This window comes from Centropristis striata, chromosome 3, assembly GCF_030273125.1.
Source record: "Centropristis striata isolate RG_2023a ecotype Rhode Island chromosome 3, C.striata_1.0, whole genome shotgun sequence".
In the NCBI taxonomy this organism is placed as follows: Eukaryota; Metazoa; Chordata; class Actinopteri; order Perciformes; family Serranidae; genus Centropristis; species Centropristis striata.
Window position 1 is genome coordinate 39,239,438 of NC_081519.1, and position 19,314 is coordinate 39,258,751.

General features: G+C 38.8%; 2 protein-coding genes across 3 annotated transcripts in view; one reads left to right on the forward strand and one right to left on the reverse strand.

Moving 5' to 3' along the window:
- Window positions 1-579: 579 nt before the first annotated feature.
- On the reverse strand, window positions 580-15,489 carry dctn2 (dynactin 2 (p50)). Its single transcript, XM_059329858.1, has 14 exons — window positions 15,246-15,489; window positions 14,852-14,920; window positions 11,321-11,417; window positions 10,235-10,296; window positions 9,959-10,057; window positions 8,486-8,646; window positions 7,678-7,831; window positions 7,361-7,426; window positions 7,065-7,103; window positions 6,748-6,825; window positions 5,782-5,853; window positions 4,522-4,624; window positions 3,336-3,427; window positions 580-1,443 (listed from the first exon to the last, which is right to left on the reverse strand). Exons 1-14 carry the CDS (start codon window positions 15,279-15,281, stop codon window positions 1,357-1,359), a joined length of 1,215 nt encoding a protein of 404 aa, XP_059185841.1. The 5' UTR covers window positions 15,282-15,489; the 3' UTR covers window positions 580-1,356.
- Window positions 15,490-17,424: 1,935 nt separating this feature from the next.
- Window positions 17,425-19,314, forward strand: part of kif5ab (kinesin family member 5A, b) — a 93,355-nt gene continuing 91,465 nt past the window's right edge. For both annotated transcript variants that reach the window (XM_059329365.1, XM_059329366.1), the window contains exon 1: window positions 17,425-17,969. In XM_059329365.1, coding sequence (XP_059185348.1) covers window positions 17,841-17,969 — 129 coding nt within the window. In that variant the 5' untranslated portion in view covers window positions 17,425-17,840. The remainder of the gene's footprint in view (window positions 17,970-19,314) is intronic.

Genomic DNA, 19,314 nt, shown 5'->3' on the forward strand with positions numbered 1-19,314 from the left:
AATTGTACTTACGGAGTCTGTTTGGTAGTTGAATAACAGCTACAATGCCAGTTTGACCTTCTTTTTTTTTAAACATGCTATGCTGCCACCTAGTGTTCATAAATGAGCATAACAACTCCTTATAATAAACAAACCACAAAGGATATTTTTCTTTTAAGGTTTTGAATACAAAATGAATAGAATTATATCAAGGGAAAAGTGATTTTCAACATGTGTAACCCTTTATGAAATGTGTTTTACATGGTCAAGTATCATAGCTTTGTTTTGAAATACCAGCAGCTTATGACTCATTACTAGCAGAAACCCGTATTTGTGCCCTATGTAACCTTGCATCATCCACTATATCTATGACAAGCTTTTGTTCAGGCAACTGGTGAGGCTTGTCCACATGCTCTGTAAATTGGGTGAAAATGACTTTAACTTGTTCCAATGAGTTTAGTAATATGGTGTCATTAATACATAGTTTTTTTATTTTTTTTATTTTCCATTCAATTAAAACAAGTATGAAGTGGGCAGCTATGTGTGAGATTAGGTTATTATTAAAAAGTGATTTTTATCTACTGAAATAAAGACTCAAGCTTATCGCACTTTGTTTTATTGATCTGGTTCCATGACCACAGATGAACAATACAGTTGACTTGTAGGCAATGACAAAGCAGATTAAACGTTTGTCTGTGGTGTCTGGTCTCAGTCATAATAATATAGTTACAAGCGACCGAGCGTGAAGAAACAATAAGGTACACAGGCATATTTACAAGCTTTCCTTCCGTGACTTGGCCCTGACACTTGCACAAACGTGCTCCCGCTACAACACTAGAAGACAACAGATCTTGATTTTTTTTTTTTTCTACACCATTGACAACATCATTAATGTGTCATCCATCAACCCGACATTACTGAGATCCATTTCATTTGACCGAAGTAAACCGTACAAATCTATAATAGAGCAAGGGTTTGAAAGGAATGGAGAAATGTCTTATCTTTAATACTAATAATTATAAAAACAATCGAGTCTAAAAGTCATTAAGCTTAACAGGGGACTGCAATCAGTGGCTTGTATAGAATAGACAAATGTGTTTCTGTTGATATCAGTTTGATGCAAGAGAAAGGAAGAGGAAAGGAGGGTGGACAAGAACATTTGGTCTCCTCTTTTGTGTTTTTTTTTTGTTATTCCATCCTTACCAACTTTCTAACATTCCACTTAGTGAAAAAAGGCAGAGGCGAAGTAGAGAGCAAGAGAGGGATGGCCAGAAAGGACAGAGTTACACCCCATTCCCCCCTCTGTGCTCTCTAAACAGCTCATATTTGTCCATGTTCGACACTCTTCTCCTGGACCGCTCCAAAGTCTGCCACCGTTTATTTGGAGAGCTTCTTCATCCTCTGATCTAGCGCAGAAAAGTTCTCTTCTACAGCCACCAGATTTTCCTTCATTGTCTGTTGGACCTGAGAGAGGAAGAAGAGGGGAAACGGCAAGTTAAATAAGGGTGAAAGAGAAGAGATAAAGATGCAGGGAGGGAAAGAGTGAATTGGAATAGGCAACATTCACAAAGGCAGTAAGAGACAAAGAGCTTCATGGAAATCAAAAGGTGCTCACAGGAAGGAACAGTTAATTTGAACATGGTACTTTGTACTTAAATCCCTGAGATTGGTACTTATATGCTGACCGAATGCATCTTGTTTGGAGCATTAACTATGTGATTAATGTTCTCAAACCCATTTTATCTGTATTTCTGTATTCACCTTATAACTGTATTAAAGCAATTTGATAATTCCATCTTGGGCTCTCAGAAACAGTGACATCATAAACATTTCATGGACTAAGCAACAGAAAAAATTAAACACGTTGACTGCTAATAACTATTCCAAGTTGACACCAGACTTAATATATTTACGTAACCCTGTCACGGATGTGTGATTTCACACAGAATTAAAACTCACTTAACTCAAAGAGCTCTTGGAGTTTTGGAGTAGCAAACCCCAACAAGAACATTTTTTGCCATATAAATTAAAGTGAAAAATGATTTGTGTCTGCCCCGTGACAGGGATCCACTCATAAATGTAATGGGTTCTTCCTTGGCCCAAGCTCAACCCTTCCACCAAGTTTCATGAAAATCAGGCCAGTAGTTTTCACAAAATCCTGCTGAAAAATAAACAAACCAAACCAAAAGCGTAACCTCCTTGGTGAAGGTCACTACTGAAAATGCTACCGACAGCCATCATTATCTGGCCATGTTGTTCCAGGAGGCTACAAATGAAATTATGTTTTCTGAGAAACTTTTCACTTTCTGTGAAAGTATGTCAACATCAGATTAAATAACCCTATAAAAGCCAAAGGACACTTCATTTCAGAACACAACACAAAAGTATGACAGCAACTTTAAAACAACCTTTCCTGACTTTAGAAAAAATAGATAAATCAAAGCTTTACTTAACAAGACACTGTTTTGTCCATCTAACCTGATTTGAACTGTGAGAGCACAGGTTGAGTATTAACTGAGGCTCTAGATAGACTCTGTCGTCATAATGTGTAGCTGCGTTTGCTTACATTCTTTCTTTTGGCTTGTCTATTCACATACAAAGAGGTTATTGTCAAGTGGTTGTGCAAGTTATCTTATAATAAATCCAACAATTTCAATCTGTATAAAAGCTTCTGTAGACAAGAAAGTTCACAAAGTTTTTAAGTTAAATATGCACGGTTGTTTGACTATAGAAAGTGATTTGCTCCTGTGATATGATAGCAATTGTTTCATTGTTACCTCTGGCAAGGAGATATATTGTAATATTTTCAGCTTGCTGTGTCTGCTGGTCAGCAGGATTACAGAAAAACTACGGCCCAGATTTTGATGAACCCTAATGGAAGGGGATATCATTGGCTGTAATGGTGGATACAGACATGGATTTTGTACCCGTATGATTTTATCAGCTAAGACGACTCGTGCAGTCACAGTACGAGTCGAGCAGTACGGTAGAGAGGAGAGATGGACAGACGTGTAGTGAGAGCGCACTGGGAGTAAGAATATTAATCAATTAATTACTTAATTAATTAATATGTTTTACTGTAGACATCTTCATATGCCAATTCAGTAGACATCGCCCAAAGCTCAGACTAATGTTAACTGGGAAAATGTACTTGAACCGCCCCTTGAGTCAGAATGTTAACATTATGAGATGAGCATGCCTCGTCTCAGGTTCCCTTCCAGTTTTTTGTGTGGAGCCACATGTGTGACAAGCATTTCTACTGGCCTCAATAACTCCAATTCTCCTATTGTTGTAGGAGCTCACACACATTGTGAACATTGAACACAGTTCAGTGTTAAATTGATTCATGTTCCTACCTGTGTTAGCAGAGTGTTATTGTCCTTCAGCGAGTTGTTGATCATCTGCTGAGTGGTGTCCAGGTGGGTCAGCAGCTGGCCAAACTGCATGGCTGCAAGACATTGGGGTTGGATGGAATTTAATCAGAAGGAAAGAGTGAAGAGAGAGGAAGAAAAAAGCATTAAGTATCAGTTCTCTAATTTCCAAATTTGGGATAAAAAAAAAAAAAAGACAATGGTGTCTTTGCTCTCAGCCACAGTGAACGGAAGTAAAGACAAATTAAACTGATGAATGACTTGAAAGAGTAAAAATAGTTTTATTCTAATTGTTTGCCTTCATCAGGAAATAAAGATCAGGAGAGAAAAATAAAATCAGTGCAGCTAAACCCCCATTGAGCTGCAGACTGTGACAGATCGCTGCAAAGAGAGTCTGGATGATAAATGACCTCTTTCGGCTCTCAGAAATGAATTATCAATATAATCTATTAATGCCAAGGTTCTGCTTTCATGTGCTAAATAATAAAAAGATGATAATGTGATATATAATATCATGCATCTCTTTCTCCCTGAGGGGGTGTTTAACAGTATTGCTAGATTTAGTCTAATTCTATTACCATTTTGAATCTTCCTTTCAGTGATTTTTTGCCCTTTGTTATAATAGAATGGCATGGTTTAGGCTAATTCCATTATCCGTTTGAATCCCATTTTCGCTTAGTTTTCATCTTTTGTCTCGCACCCAGACATCCCCATTGCACATGCAAATCTTTCAGGCCGAGCATTACTTCCCGGCACAGATGCCGTCTGAAACGTGATCCGGGTTCACACCCTGTTATGTTCTGTACCTACACATTTTGAATCTTTAATGCCACTCCCCACCCCCCACTAACCTACATACGTCTCTCCTTGAACTCTCATGGGTGTCATTTCAAGGTTCTTCTCCCCTCACATAAAAGAATAGAACATAAATTATCAAAGTTTTCATTGTTATGATCATTACTGGGGTGAAATGTGCCCCTAGAGCAATACCATTACAGTATTTTCAATATGAACCAATTACTCAACACCACTACATTCACATAATGTTATCGGCTAAAGTGGCAATCTCAACAAATAATATAATGTCTTATGGCTTAGAGAGCTATGTGAGGACACATTGCAAATCTTGGTTTGCCACCTTGTAAACCCAGTATCAGTTTGTGTGTTTTACCTTGCTCATGCAACTCCTTGACAGCAACAAGCCTCTGCACCACCTGAGGCACAGAAGTGGACATGGCATCCCACTTCTGCACCACGTCATAAAGCTGCGACACCTGACAGGTAAACACATACACGCACATTTAATACCAAGATAAAAACCCGCAGCTAAAATTACATTACATGACATATAGTCATTCAGCAGATGCTTTTATCCAAAGCGAATTACAGACAAAAGGTGTAAATAAACATGTAGTTTACCTTGATTGTTTCCCAAGGTCACACATTTGATCTTAGTTTTCTGATGCAATAATTACTGTACTGTAAAGGCACCTGCATTTATTATTCTAATAAACAGTATAACACCATGCTGTGGTACCAAATGCTTGAACTACTGCTCACACTGCTTGAGATTTGACCTTTCCAATTCCAGAGCTACCCCTACATCTTTGGTCTTGGAGAGGTCATAAGGATAAACAGGGAAATAAACCTTGAATAAATAAATATATATATATATATATATTCAAGGTTTAAATGGATCAGTTATTATCAGGGTTTTTCTTTTTTCCTGCAAGCCAAATCAAAGAATAAAGTTACTTCCCTCACAATTTACTGGGATTTCTAAATGTATAGAAGGGACACAGGTAGATGTATACACACAGATATATATGTGTGAAACAGATATTTTGTACTTCCTGTGAATATAATCCAATTAATCTAATTTGTAAACATGTTTCTAAGAAAAGCAGATATAGTTACATTTGCAATAACCTTAAATCAAAAGTATCAAAAATAAAAATAAACCACCTTGCATGACTTTCATTCACCATAATTAACAGACACTGCCCTCTGCTGGCTCTTTAAGTGTACAGCACTTTAAATGACACAAAAGACTGAGCCTGGAAATTAGGCAGATCTCAAAGCTGAATCCAACAAGAAAACAAGAACAAAACGTTTATTTTATTACTGACTCAACATTAACAGACGATCAGAAAGCCTGGTGATAAAACTTTTGTTTGGCTATGGCAGCTGTTTAAATTACTCCATTCAAATTAAACTTTAATGTACTCTTAAGTCTGGCTGGCTGCCAGGCACTGTATTGTACTTGTGAATATTTTCCTAATTAATATCTTATCAGAACATAAGACTGAACTGTTATGATTGTAGGAATCTTCCAGCGGAGTTTTGCATCTTTTAAATGCTTTGTAGCTTTGTGTGAAACTGAGTTAACTACTGCACTGTTTGCATTGATGGATGTGCAGGAATTACAAACCTTGTTTTGTGTCTCAGCGTCCTCAATCGCTGCCTTGTGTTTAGCGATCTCATTCATCTTCCCGAGGACACTCTAAACAGGAGAGACACACAGTAATTTATTCATTTTGTGTGAGAGGTACCGTTTTAGAGGCATTTCGATGCATTACAGAAAGAAAAGACAAGCATTGATTAGATTCATGTCAATATTGCAGTAAATTGACAGTTTCTCATGGTGGGTAACACAACCATGAGCAGATCTGGCACATTTTGAAAGTTAAGAAAATACATTTTCAAAAGTATTCATCAATATTTCACCACAAAGCAAATGGAGTGCAAACTCTCTTCTCGAGTTTCAATAACTAAACGTGTGCAGGCAGATTGAAATGGAATTACAATATGGTCATAACTGAGGTCCAAAGTGGAAAAGAAATAAACATTTAAAAAACCTTTATATATAACGCATTACATCAGAGGGGTCAAACTGATCCACGAAAGCAGGTTTTCATTCCAACCAAGCAGGAGCACATCTGACGAAACTCATTAAATCTCCTGAACTTTTGTTCATGTGGGGTGCTGCTTGGGTGAAACAAAATTTAATCTGCATCAGTGTTCTTGAAGTGTTGATGTAATAAAAGTTTATTTAATAAAAAGGTATGAAAAATCAAGGTTTATACCGAACCATGGATTGGAGAATCAATGCAGCAATAGTATCTCATTTTTTAAATAAACTTTTGATTTGCTCGGCTAGCTGTTGCACCTGATTGGTCCATTTCAACCAATTTCTGTACTAAACATCAGTAGAGGGACCATCAAGCTTTTCACTGAGCTCTCAGTAAAACAGAAACATATTTATTTTAGAAATCAAAGTTTCAAGAGGAAACATGATGTATCAATAACAATGACATCAAAGTGCAAGTGTCATTCCTATCAAACGCCTCCATTTCCCCCTGAGCTCTGTGCTGTATGCCGTGCATGGATTAGTCACCTGCAGTCTGGCCTCCACTTGATCCAGAGTAGCTGAGTCCAGAGCGCTGACCCTCGCCTGCAGGAGCTCAATGGTGTCCTTAAATAAATAAATAAATACATAAATAAAGAGCACACACATACACACAAGTTGAGCACAAAACTTTGTGTTCTTGCTCTTACTGCTGGCGCAGCAACAATAAACAAACTTGGAGGAACTGATGTCATTCATCTTTGAAGTATGACCCAGTTCTCTGGCTGCACATCAGTTACACAGAGTTATGAATACAGACACAAACTTCATGCAGTGTGTTCCAAAAGAAGTCGCTGACTTCTTACCATCAAACTGCCTCCTTGTACACCAGCACTCAGAGGTCCCTGCAACATAAACACAAAGAGAGAAAAAATAAATTACACCAAGAAACAAAGAAGCCACCCCCATAATTTACATAAATCAAGTCTAAGTGTATTTCAGCTTTAATTGGTGGATGTTACACAGCAACAGGAGCATGAAAATTCAACTGGTGTGAGAGTGAAAGAGAGAAGGAGATAAGCAGAATTACTGTGAATGAAAGAGAAAAGCATTAGAGAGAATATGTGTGCGTGAAAAGACTGTTTTGTGAGTCTGTGTGTACCTGCTTGTCTGATCCTGTGCCAACTGCCATCTCCAGCTCAGCAAGACGCTTCTCCAGTTCCGCCATCTACGGGGACAAAACAAGACAACACATGGCTGGCAGTGACAATTGCATCCCACAAGACGCGCACACACAAACGCCCACACACGCACCTTCCTGCCTTTTGTCCCGTTTATTTGCCATCAAATATTCTGACATTGCTCTCACGAGAATGAAAAAACAAAAACAAGTCTAGCAGATCAACACTTGCTCATTTCACGAGTGCATTCATCCCAGACACTTGACTCCTCTTCCCTCCGCCTCCCTTTCCACTTTACCTTGGCAGACTCGTTGAATTTTTCCTGCTCTGGTCGGCTGTGCAGCTCGTAGAGTACAACTCCATCTGGGCCCTTAGCTGATGCCGTCGGCTTGCTGTCTCCTGCAGAGCTGCCACGGCTGCCCTTGGCCGCTTCCAGCTGGGTGAGCAGACGCCTGCGGAAGGGAAAGAAAAAGGAGACACAAAAGGATTATGTGTTCAATATTGTTATCAGCTCCAAGTGTTGGCCTTGTTACCAATCTTGCTATCAAGCTCTGTTGTAAACTACAAGGTCGAGGTAAACTTGGATCTTTCCAGAGCAGTTTACATCACTTTTTATTCCCCTCCTCTCACTTGTGTTACCATCTTTTTTCCCTCTTTATTTCACTTCAAAGTTGTGACCTGACAATTTGCAACAGTATGTTTTAATTCTCTCTGTGGCTTCTGTCAGGAAATCTCTCACCTCCTCTGGTTTTTATTTCCCTTCCTTAATCATGTGTCCACAGGTTCTTGTGCTCCCCGGGCAGTGCTACAGGGTTTATGTGGACAATTGATGGCAGCTCTACTGCCTTCCCATTGTTGCTCTCAAGCTCCTTGTGTTTGGGTTATTGTAGGCTCATTGAAACTAATTTCCCTGCTCTTTCCTCCAGCCAGCTATTGTTACTCCCTGTACATCTCTAAACTACCGTTTTTCCTCTCCCTCTTTCCATCCATTCCCTCCCCGCTACCTCATCACTCTGTCAGGGTCTGATAGGTTGTAGCGTCAGGTTTCAGATTCCAGATGCTTGTCCTCCTGTTTTATTGTCTCGTCACCCTCCCCCTCAGCTCACCTGGCCAACGCTCCATCTGGGTCAGCCAAGTTGATGTGCGCCTGTGGTCCCAGCAGCGAGTCGAGATGGGCAGAAACCAGCTGCTGTTTGAGCTGGGCTGCCTGCTGGGCCAGTACCACCGGGGTCAGGCGCTCCTCTGCATTGCTTTCCTTTGTGGCAGACTGGAAGCACAGAGACGCAGAGATCACTGAGTAACTGAGTTCTACGCAGCAGTGACAGTTGTTTCTTCGAATAACAACAGCAGAGGATGATGAAATCGAGGACTAGAAGTCTGTCTGGGCCAACCAGGTTTGTTGTTCAGAGAGAACATGTGTCCCATGCCAAAAAGAAAAGTTATGTTTATATAAACAAAAACTATGCACTAAGCATATAAATTAGATTTGTTCTAACAGATTCAGATTTCAGATAAAACTGAATTGAAGGGATCTAAAGGGAGTTTACTGCTGTACCTAACTCCATGATATAGAGATGCACATTTTGGATTTTTTTTTTACTTATATTGCAATTAAGATAAGATTCACAATATTGGACGTAATGATTATTTTTGCATTATTAATTTCATTTAGAGTTGTATTAAAATGATAAAGGGATGCTTTTTTCAAGAATCTCCACCAAAATACTGAGATTTTCATCATAACTTAAATGTCTGTGCTTCCTGAATCTCTACAACAGAGGGTGGCAGGTTCAAAAGTATTTAGTCAAAACAGCCACAATAATGATAATAAGATCTAAAAAAAAAAAGCCAGAATCTTCCTTTCAAATTGATAATAGCAAAGCCCAGTCCATGATATGATGATCTATAGTTCAGGCATTTCATTATTCCAATTACAATATTTTCTTCTCATTCATGCATGGAGCAGTTCAGTTTTTCTTTCACTACATTCACTCTGGTGAATGGCCGCACTGCTTAAAACAAATCACTTGTTCCAAGGAGGTCTTTCACAACTGTAATTTACAGACTAATTTACAGACTAGCAAAGGAGCAGCTTGTTCCACAAAACCAGGCTGCATATTCTGCACTCATGACCTGTGTGAGTGAAAACCCACAGATTGTGTCACAAAAACTGCCAATTTGTTGGACTCATAGAGCAGCAGGCCTTACCCTGTGTGTATCCAAGTTAATGACACCGGAGGTTTAATTATTTTCTGGGTTGCAGGGCCTTTCTAAGCCTGAAAAGCAATTTCTTGCACTAGCTTTAATAAAATCCTTTTCAGGGTGAATTTAAGGGTTCGGTGCCCACACCATACAAAGCCCAGGTCTCTAGTGCAACAGTAAGACCCAGAAATACATATTGCACCTCTGAAATTGAATAAATACATGATGACGTGGTCGAGGGCCAGAGAGGAGGGAAGTCCCTCTGTGAAAGGTGGTTTAATTTGTGTGCAGACAGCAAGATAAAGGTGGATAATCAGCATGTACCATCTCTTGCCAAATGTGCTTGAGCGCATGTGTGTGTGTCGCTCTCAGTTCACCTGGATGGCATCCACCTCCTGAGTGAGTTCCTGGATCTCGTTCACGAGGCGCTGGTACTTCTGCTGGGGCGTCTCCTTCACTCCACAGCCCTCTCCAAGCTAAACAAAGATGAGAGTGGAGAGAAATGGTATGATTTTTACACAACAGCAAAGTGGATGTCGTACAGAGCAAGCAGACGATGTAGCAAGTGTAATAAAAATCCTAAATGGTGTAAAACACAACCACTTCTGAAAGAATAAAAAGTAATGAATTTCTGCTGAGCAGAATGTACTCACGATTTCAAATTCTCCTGACTCATAGCCTACTCGTCTGCTTCGACTGATTCTGTCGGAGAAGTCTGTGAAAAGGAGACAAATGTGTTGTCAGAGAAATGGAAAAAAACAGACAGAAAGCAGACTGGTTGTCAGTGTGAAGCCCAGTCTGAGCCAGAACAAGATTTGGGGTTTGAAATCAACAAAAGGATGGACATGTTCTATTCCCCCCCGACAGAGGAGCTACATTTTGACAACACCACTGGTCAACTCCGTATGCCAATCTTGTATTTTGAAAGGTTGTTTTTAATGTAAAAGAGGTGTTTCTATTATTTTGTCCCCCTATTTACATCAGTGAGGACAGGCTAAATAACATAGACACCTCTCTGTACAAAGCAATACAATTATTACAGTTAGATAATACATATATATATAATATAATAGATATAATTTGTTGTGACTCTTTTATTTAATTTCATTTTTTATTATTATTAATTTTTCTTTTCGAACCAAAAAAAATAAACAACATAAACTACAACAGCGTAGGCTAGATGGATATACATATTCATACACATACTCACATAGGCACCATTAAACAGATGTACATAAACATATAAACATTTACACACATACAGCATATAAAGCCCTATACATATACATGCATCTGCCCCGTCTAAGTAATAAGATAGAAATAAGAACCAGTTAACTTAATATTCAATATGCATTTCCTTATATCATTTTGGTTCGAAAAAAAAAAGGGAGTAGGCTGAAGTATAAAATACTTATCTAGGCCTCTCGCCTGATACTTAACACTTCAAAATAAGAAATTGTATCTATATATAGCCACTTAATGTCAAATAAATATGCATTATTATTATTATTTATTTACTTATTTTCTTATTAGTCAACCATAGTATATCAAACAACTTAGATTTGTGAATTTCTATTACTCCTGCAAAGAAAACAAACGAACAAACAAACAACTCTCAATTCATATCCTCAAGAAAGGTAATATGTTGCTCTTCTGTTTTAGCCTAATGAGTACCTTCAGATAATAACTTAACTAACAAAGTCAGGGTAAAAGTGATATATAATAGACTGTCAACTGACCAAGCCCCTTGGTGCTGATGTGCTTGTCTTTGAACTTGTCATAGGCGGCGTTGGGGTTGACCACAATCCTCTCCACGCTGTCACTGCACAGCTCCTCCTGTTATTGAAATACCAGAAATTAAAGTCACATAAACATAAACAAATCCTAACGGGGAATGTTAGACTACACAGACAGCAAAGACTTAAAAATGAGCCTTGGCTTTCTGAGCCAGTGAGACAAAAATCTAGAAGCCCAAGGTAGACTTGAAATATGTTGACAGGCCGGTAAGATTCGAGAGGAAATTCTACGCTTGATCACTGCCCCGAAATATGATTTAAAAGATGACAAATTAAGCGGTTAAGTCAATGTGTATTATTGCTTACAAAAGGTTCAATACCATCTGAGATTAAAAGCGATTATAGCCATAAATCATAAAAATCTGCAAGAGCTTCACAGCCATAATTTAGGGCTGCCCAGAACCAGACGATTCAAAATAATTTTGAGATAAATATGCAAAATGATGTATGTCACAGCCGTAGTTTTACCTGGGCCTGATTGCAGACTCTTAAGATCATCTTTAAAAGGTTAAACTTGTCATCATGTAGTAGAAGTCTACTATGGTAAATTCAATGTTACATGAATAAAAAGCTGGAAGCCACTAACTTTCTTTCTAAAATGATGGTTGTGTGATTAGTGATTCCGGGGAGCACAAAAAAGTGCATCATTTGATCAAAACTTCCTAGTGATCAATCATGATGAACTAGGAGCTATGGGAGATTAAAACACCATTGACACATAAAGATAGATGACATGAGTCTGGGCTCACACACAGATTTGGATTAAATAAAAAGACAGACCAACAAAACACACACACACAACACCAGACAGATACACAGATGTAGGGAGGAGGAGGAGGAGCAGGAAGAGTGAGGAGGAGAGTTAGTCAGGCTCTTACCAGCTCCTTGGGTTTCCAAAGAGAGTTAGAGAAAGTAACGGAAGAGCAGAGGGAGAGAAAAAAGTTGGGGAGAGAGAGAGAGACAACACAGATTAATGTGGTTATCACATGCCATGCACACAACAGGAGCAGTTGGCCAGGGTCGGGGAAAGATAAGAAAGAAAGCAGTGTTCTGAGAGTTACTGCTAAAAACCCTGGAGACACACTGTTCAGACAGCTTGTGATGTCTCCAGTCCTTTCTCTCTTCCCCCATTCAGGGTTGTAAGATGGTCCATTCACACCAACAGATTACTTTCTCACTTTAACATAGTGCACTTTATAATGCAGTGAGTCCATATGCTCTCAAGGAGGGCATTGTATATCTCACAACATCATGCTAAGGATGCAGGGGTTTGGTGTTTTAAAAAACAATTCATGAGTCAGAATGAAGGGCAACGGGTACTCCAAGGGTGCTTAAACAAACTCAGGAAACCCTAAAATGCATTTTATTATAGAAATAATCCAGTAATCTATCATAACTCATTCACCTGGGTGAGTTATTTTTTCATGCTCTAAATTATTTTGCCAGTCTAAACCGGAGCAGTTAATGAAGTATATCCAAGTTCGGGCCCCTATATGCAGTGTGATTTTGGGCTGTTCCAGACAGACAAGATACATTTCCCCTGATGGGCAATTAAGAGCATTGGTGACCAAAGAAAGTCAGTTTCAAAGGTCTGACAGTGTCTGAAATTTGGACCCAAATTCTCAGTTTGACTTCTGCTGTGATCAACATGCACAAAATCTAGCATGAAACTAGGGATAGGCCAATTCATTTCCTGTCCTTGTAAAGTAACACAAGACCAAGGATAGCTGTGGCACTTGAAAGTACACCTGCTGTCTGTGTCTGCTGAAACTCAATGAATGTAACTGACAGTGAGAGAGAATTTTATACCAACGCTGACAAAGAAACTGCCATGTCAATGTGGGTCGGTTACGTCTGTCCAGATCTCTTTAGTACGGTCAGTATACATTCCAATCCAATGCATCTCTTTATGAAATTACATAGAAAACACCAAGATACTATATTTGGCATAAACATATAGGCTGGTTAAATTAGTATGTGGAAGAAAATCTTGTTCGATGCTTGCTTTCATTTTCAAAACAAGAGCAGTGCAGATGCATTGCGCAAATTGATGCACGATTTTGATTGTGTTTTTCAATTCATTTTAGGATTCACCAGGGATTAATCAAAAAGTCAGATATGTCTCAAATTTGATAACACACAGTGTAGCACAGATTACATTAGTTCCATACTATGCAAGTGTGACATGCACTGAATATACACTAATATCACACAGTTCATAGGGGCCTTTAAAATGTCCAGTTAGTCAAACTATTGTGGTTAGGCAGGAAGCAACTGTTAGAAAATGACAGGTTAAAAAGGAAAATGTCTAAAACAGACAAACTCTTTTCTAATTAAAGTGCTGCTGAAAACCCATCAACAACATCAATACCTTGAAATAGTTTAATAGAGCAACACAAACAGGAGGAAAAGAATCAATTCCTTGCACTTCAAAACAATCAGAAATTGATGAACAGCACAAAAAGGGGTCACTCCATCGATCCAGTTCTCATTTTATCCCAATCAATAAAAAGGCAGAAAAATGGATATGAGATTTAAAAAAAAAAACATGCATAAAAAAGCTTGGCATTAAGCTCACTGAGAGTAAAATGGAGCCAATCTTACTTGTACAAACTATGGTCCCAGGAGGGGTGGGGAAGAGTCAAAACAAGGGCAAGGGTATGGGAGGAACGAATGTGGAAACATGGAAGGGAAAATGCCAATTAGGATTCACTTAGCTGGTCATTCAACCATCCAGTTTTAAAGCAATGTCAGACCAGCAACCCTAAACTATTCACAAAGTGCTTAGCAATAGCACAGTTAAAATAACCTCTAGCCTAGCTGCTTAATGCTAGAGTGGGCTGGCAGTGAGAATATACACTTCGGAGAGTCACAAGACTGTCATGATAAGATTTTGTTCCCTAACATTTTATTAGATAATGGTGCTTGAATCTATTTTATACCCATCTCCCCTTACTTATTTCTCTGTGTACAAGTAAACAGATATACTGATATGTTTGAAACACACACGTTAAACAGTAACCATCCTTTTGGTTTAGTAACATACAACTGAAATTGTAATGAATATATATATACAACCAAGGAGTAGTCATAAGTGCAATCTAGTTTTGGTGGATAATAACACATTTTTTACAGAGTTAGTATGGAAAGAACAAATGCAGAGACACAATTTAATTTAAAAATTCACAATTATTGGTGTTAGTTCGCTAGCATATATATTAAAATTCACAATTATTATAGGACTGCAAAGCAACAATCAGTGTTTTGCCATGTAAGTGGTAAGAGTAAGCAAAGTATTTGCGTGGTTAGGAGTTTAATCATGGTAGGAATAATGCACAGTAATCGCAATGTGAGTATTTCCTCCGTTATAAAAAGTGTAAACACTTGTTGGCTAGTTAGGTTAGCTGAATATGCAGCGTGTCAGCTAACAGTCTGCAAAATGACAAATCCAGTGAATAGAAAACGTCCACCTACCGACTCAAACTGAGCCTGGTCATCTTCTGGAAGGTCACCGGTTTCGTACACGTCCGGCTCGTTAAAAGCCTAATAAAAATAAACAGATAAACAATACATCATAGGTTTATTGTCATTAGCTTGGCCAACGCCCCGGCCCATTCAACAACACGTATCTGCTAGCTCTTGCTCTCTGCTTGCTTGTATCACAAGACACACCATTAACTGAACATTTTTTGCAACAAAGAATCTACTATTTTTAACGCTAGCTGTGCAGAAATCGCAAATAATAAGTAGACGACAGAATAAACAGCCGGGATGTTAGCTAATTTAACTGTCAGCTTGGAACTACAGCTAGCATTGCCAAGTGACGTTAGCAATCAGGCTAATCTGTATGCTAGCGTTAGCCACTTACAATTCCTGGCAAGTTTGCGTATTTAGGATCAGCCATTGTCAGTGGGAAGCAAAGACGAGAGCAACAAATCCAAACAGAATATAATAACGGTTCTTTTTACGCGTAAATTTTCGATTCACCGAATTAAATTGTAATAAAAGCTAACGATAGATGAGCCAGCAGTCTCTCAGCCGGCTGATGTGGTCACTAGCTTGCTTTGACAGCGTGAACGTTAGGTTTCAGTCAAACGCAGGCGAACGGGCGGTGCTGCGTTTGCTACACCGATAGACACTAGTTCAACGGCCCGTCCAAACCAACAAAACAAACACTCCCGACAAATTGGAGCGTCTTTACGCATGCGCACAGTTTGACCAATACGTTTTAACGGCCGTGTTCTGTTTTTTAGCATCGTTTTATTTTATTTTCACATCAAACACAGAATTTGTTGCCGAACGTAAAAAATGTTAAAACGCTAATCTGCTTCAGCAACAAAATTAGTGTCCTTATTTTCCAAAAATTATATTATTTAATTGCCATAAAGTTGCCACAAGGTGGCGCTAAACGTACGGGCAAACGACTCAATCAACGGCTCAAAGATTGAAGATTAAGAAGGTGTTTTACTCTGTCGAAATAAAAAATAACCATGATTATTTAAGGTGATTGTTAAGTTGGGTTTTAATTCGAAAATTTAAAAAATATTTATTTTAATAATATTTAAATAACAATATATAAATAATAAATTAATAATAATAAATTATAATATATAAATAACAATATTTATTGGGCAACGTTTTACCTTCTTTTTATCAACCGCATTAACTGCACATTTAGTGGGCATGTTTAAGACCATGTTAAGACCACACTAATATATTTTAAAAAGTCAAGAAAAAATCCTGTCAAAACAATCAAACAAAAAAAAAAATCACACAATAAAAAAATGTTTTACTGTTCCCTTTTTCACATTTGTTACATACAATGAAAACATATTTTATGGTCAATATTAATTATATTTCTGAGATTCATAGAAATGCATGTTTGTTTTTCAATTATCACCTACTATATGACAGAGATATATAGGCTATCGGCAATATATAACTTTTTATAATATAATAATTTATTACATTTATCATACAAGACACTTATTGTGTAAACCAATAACATGACTGAACTAGATGACTAACATCTGTGAGCACAAGACTGTCTATTGCTTGGTCATCCAGTGCGCTATTCTGGACAATGTAGACTATTTAATACATGCATAGCTCGCCTTTAATTAGTTCACAATTCTCTTTAAAATGCAAATGCATTCATGTTTAAATATAAGCGTAGGCACACTGTGAGTGTAGTTGTATTAAATTGCACTGTGCTTCTTGTTTTGTACATTTTAAGCCAAGAAGAACCACTGGCAGGACCCATATAAGCTATTTTTAACAGAGGCACTCCGCCAATTTTACACACAAAGGTCTTTTTGTTCTCACCATGAGGGGTAATTAGCCCATGAAACTGTTGTATAATATATCCTGTGGCTCTTAAGGAGCTTTCTAAAGACTGAAAAAATAACATTTACCATACAGGGAGGGTATCATGAAAGGTATAATTGAAAATCATTTTGGGAAATGTAGTATCAAGCGTTTTTGGAGCTTTGAATCCATAGGGATAAAAAATCTAGATATCTTCACTTTTGACCACTGTTTCTTGTCATCTGTCTCTCTCAAGTCTTCTTACTTGATGTGCAGTGCTACATCAGTGGAGTACCTCTAGGCTATAAATCTCTGGGCAAAAAAATGATGGAGCCTCTGGTTCCCACATGACTATCCAGCTTGTCATACAAAACAGCATTGCCATGACGACCAGTCTGGTGCAGCCCTGCAAAAAAAAAAGAAAAAAAAAAAAAAAGAGAGAGAGAGAGAGAGAGAGAGAGAGAGAGAGAGAGAGAGAGAGAGAGACTCAAAAACTACTAGCCACAGAGAATATATCAAAAAATGCAACAAGCAAGGTTTTTGTGCAAGTTGCTTCACCTGCAACTAAAAGGTTTAATGGTTAAACTTTTCTGTCAGTATTGTTGTGGTCACAGGAATAAGAAGCAGAGTTGGAGCTCCTCTCCTGCTCCTCGGTCCCTTTGCTCAGTGGTGCTGATGAGAGACGATTTGAGTCGCTACTTTAGCAGGCCCCGCCCCCAGTGAGAGAGCAGGGATGACAGCGATGCGAGGCATGCTTCTGAGCAGCCTGCAGCCTATCCAGACACTGCCGACCGGACCAGTTTGGAATATACTCCACATTTACAACTCTCCATCTGTTCCCCACCGCTTAACTGCACCTGAGTTTGCTTTGAGCGCATTTGAGACCAGAAACTCTTTCAAACGGGTTCTTTTTTTGTTTTTTATCTAAAATTCTTGAATGAATTCGGCTTTAGTCTCTCCCAAAAACTCGTAGTTGTCCATTCTTCCAAATGCTTCGCCTGCCAGTCTCGCTTTGCATGTGGGTCTAGCCGGTGGTTTCCTCCAGGTGGTTCACGGGAAAAGATTGCACAAGGAATATTTTATTTTTTTAAATTCTAGATAAAGACATTTCCTCTTTATCTTTTGGAAGCGCGTCCACTATTTTTTTTTTCTCACGATGGCTGATGCTAACGCAGAATGCAATATCAAGGTGTTGTGTCGATTTCGTCCTCTGAACAAGTCCGAAATCCACCGTGGAGATAAGTTCATCCCTCTATTTGAAGGAGAAGACACTGTCATCTTCGGGGTAAGTTATCAATGATCTGCTTCCCTTTTGTCACCTTTCCATGCAGTCTGTGCACGCTAACGCTAGGGGTTACACTTCTCATCTCGCACACACATCAGATCCTGGCCAGACAAGACTGGAGGCTTAAAGGCTCCTGACAGGGATCAAACTAAGTATAGCCCTTATCAATATTCTCATCAGCATGCTGCATCATTCAGGTGTGTGCTCCTGCCATTAAAGCGCAACAAGGTAGGCTAAGCCTTGCAGAAAACAGGCTAGATCAAAATGATGAATAGCCTCTCATGTCATGTCCTCAGATTATTTGCCAAAATCACCCCTTTCTTGTTGAAATTAAGCCATAGATCAATAAACTCCACAAGCTTTAGCTCTGCCAGCATTATGAGGAACTCAAAAACTCATAATTTTCGACCCCACCTCTGTGATCCCACTCTGCCTCATTATTTGCTTCTTTTTTTGGTATTGATCTGCTGGATTTGGGTGTGTTGGCTATTTCCGAAGACCATGCAGGGCTGACAGATTGCTATGAATGTGTCTTGCACCCAGCATTTAACACATTGAAAGGTTTCTGGGTGCTGCTAATGAGAAGAATCTAATGAGAGTCAAAATTATGATCTGTGATTTGTTTCTGTCCAGTGAGTGTATTTGAATAGCAGCTGATGATTGCTGTATCTGCTGTGGAGCAGCAAATGAAAATGAACCAGGCTACAAAACATTTGTCAATCTGATGGATACGTACCTGAGGCTGGGGCTGAGGTTAACAGTGGGGGATTAAGAATGCTCTAAATGCAAATGTTCTCGTTGTTTAGATGTGAAGCAGCACATTTGGGCCAAGGCTAACACATATCCATAATGCACACACACACACACACACACACACAGAAAGAGAGAGAGAGATAGAGAGAGAGAGGGAGAGAGAGAGATCCACACACTTCTGGCCTGAGGGCAGACTTCAAATGATTATGAAGACAGCAGAAAATCCCTATCGGCTCACTTTATTGTCACACACATGCATAGGCTACACACACACACAAACACACACACACATACACACCCATATTGAAATGCAAGGCAGCATTGTCGAGGTAGATATCCCTGTGGACTGTCTTGTACATCATGGTTGTAGCAGCAGGATGTCTTCTTCAAGCAGATTGAATGCTCATGATTGCATTATTCTGATGCCATTTGGGATTGGCAAATTGGCGTTACAACAGCTCAAAATGACTCCTTCCTGCATCAGTCTTTGTAACTGTATTTAAATATATATCCTGGGTGTGTTTGAAGGAAGGCAGCAGGAGAATGAAAAATTCATTCAGATGTTCATTCTCGTAGATTAGGAGGTTATTTT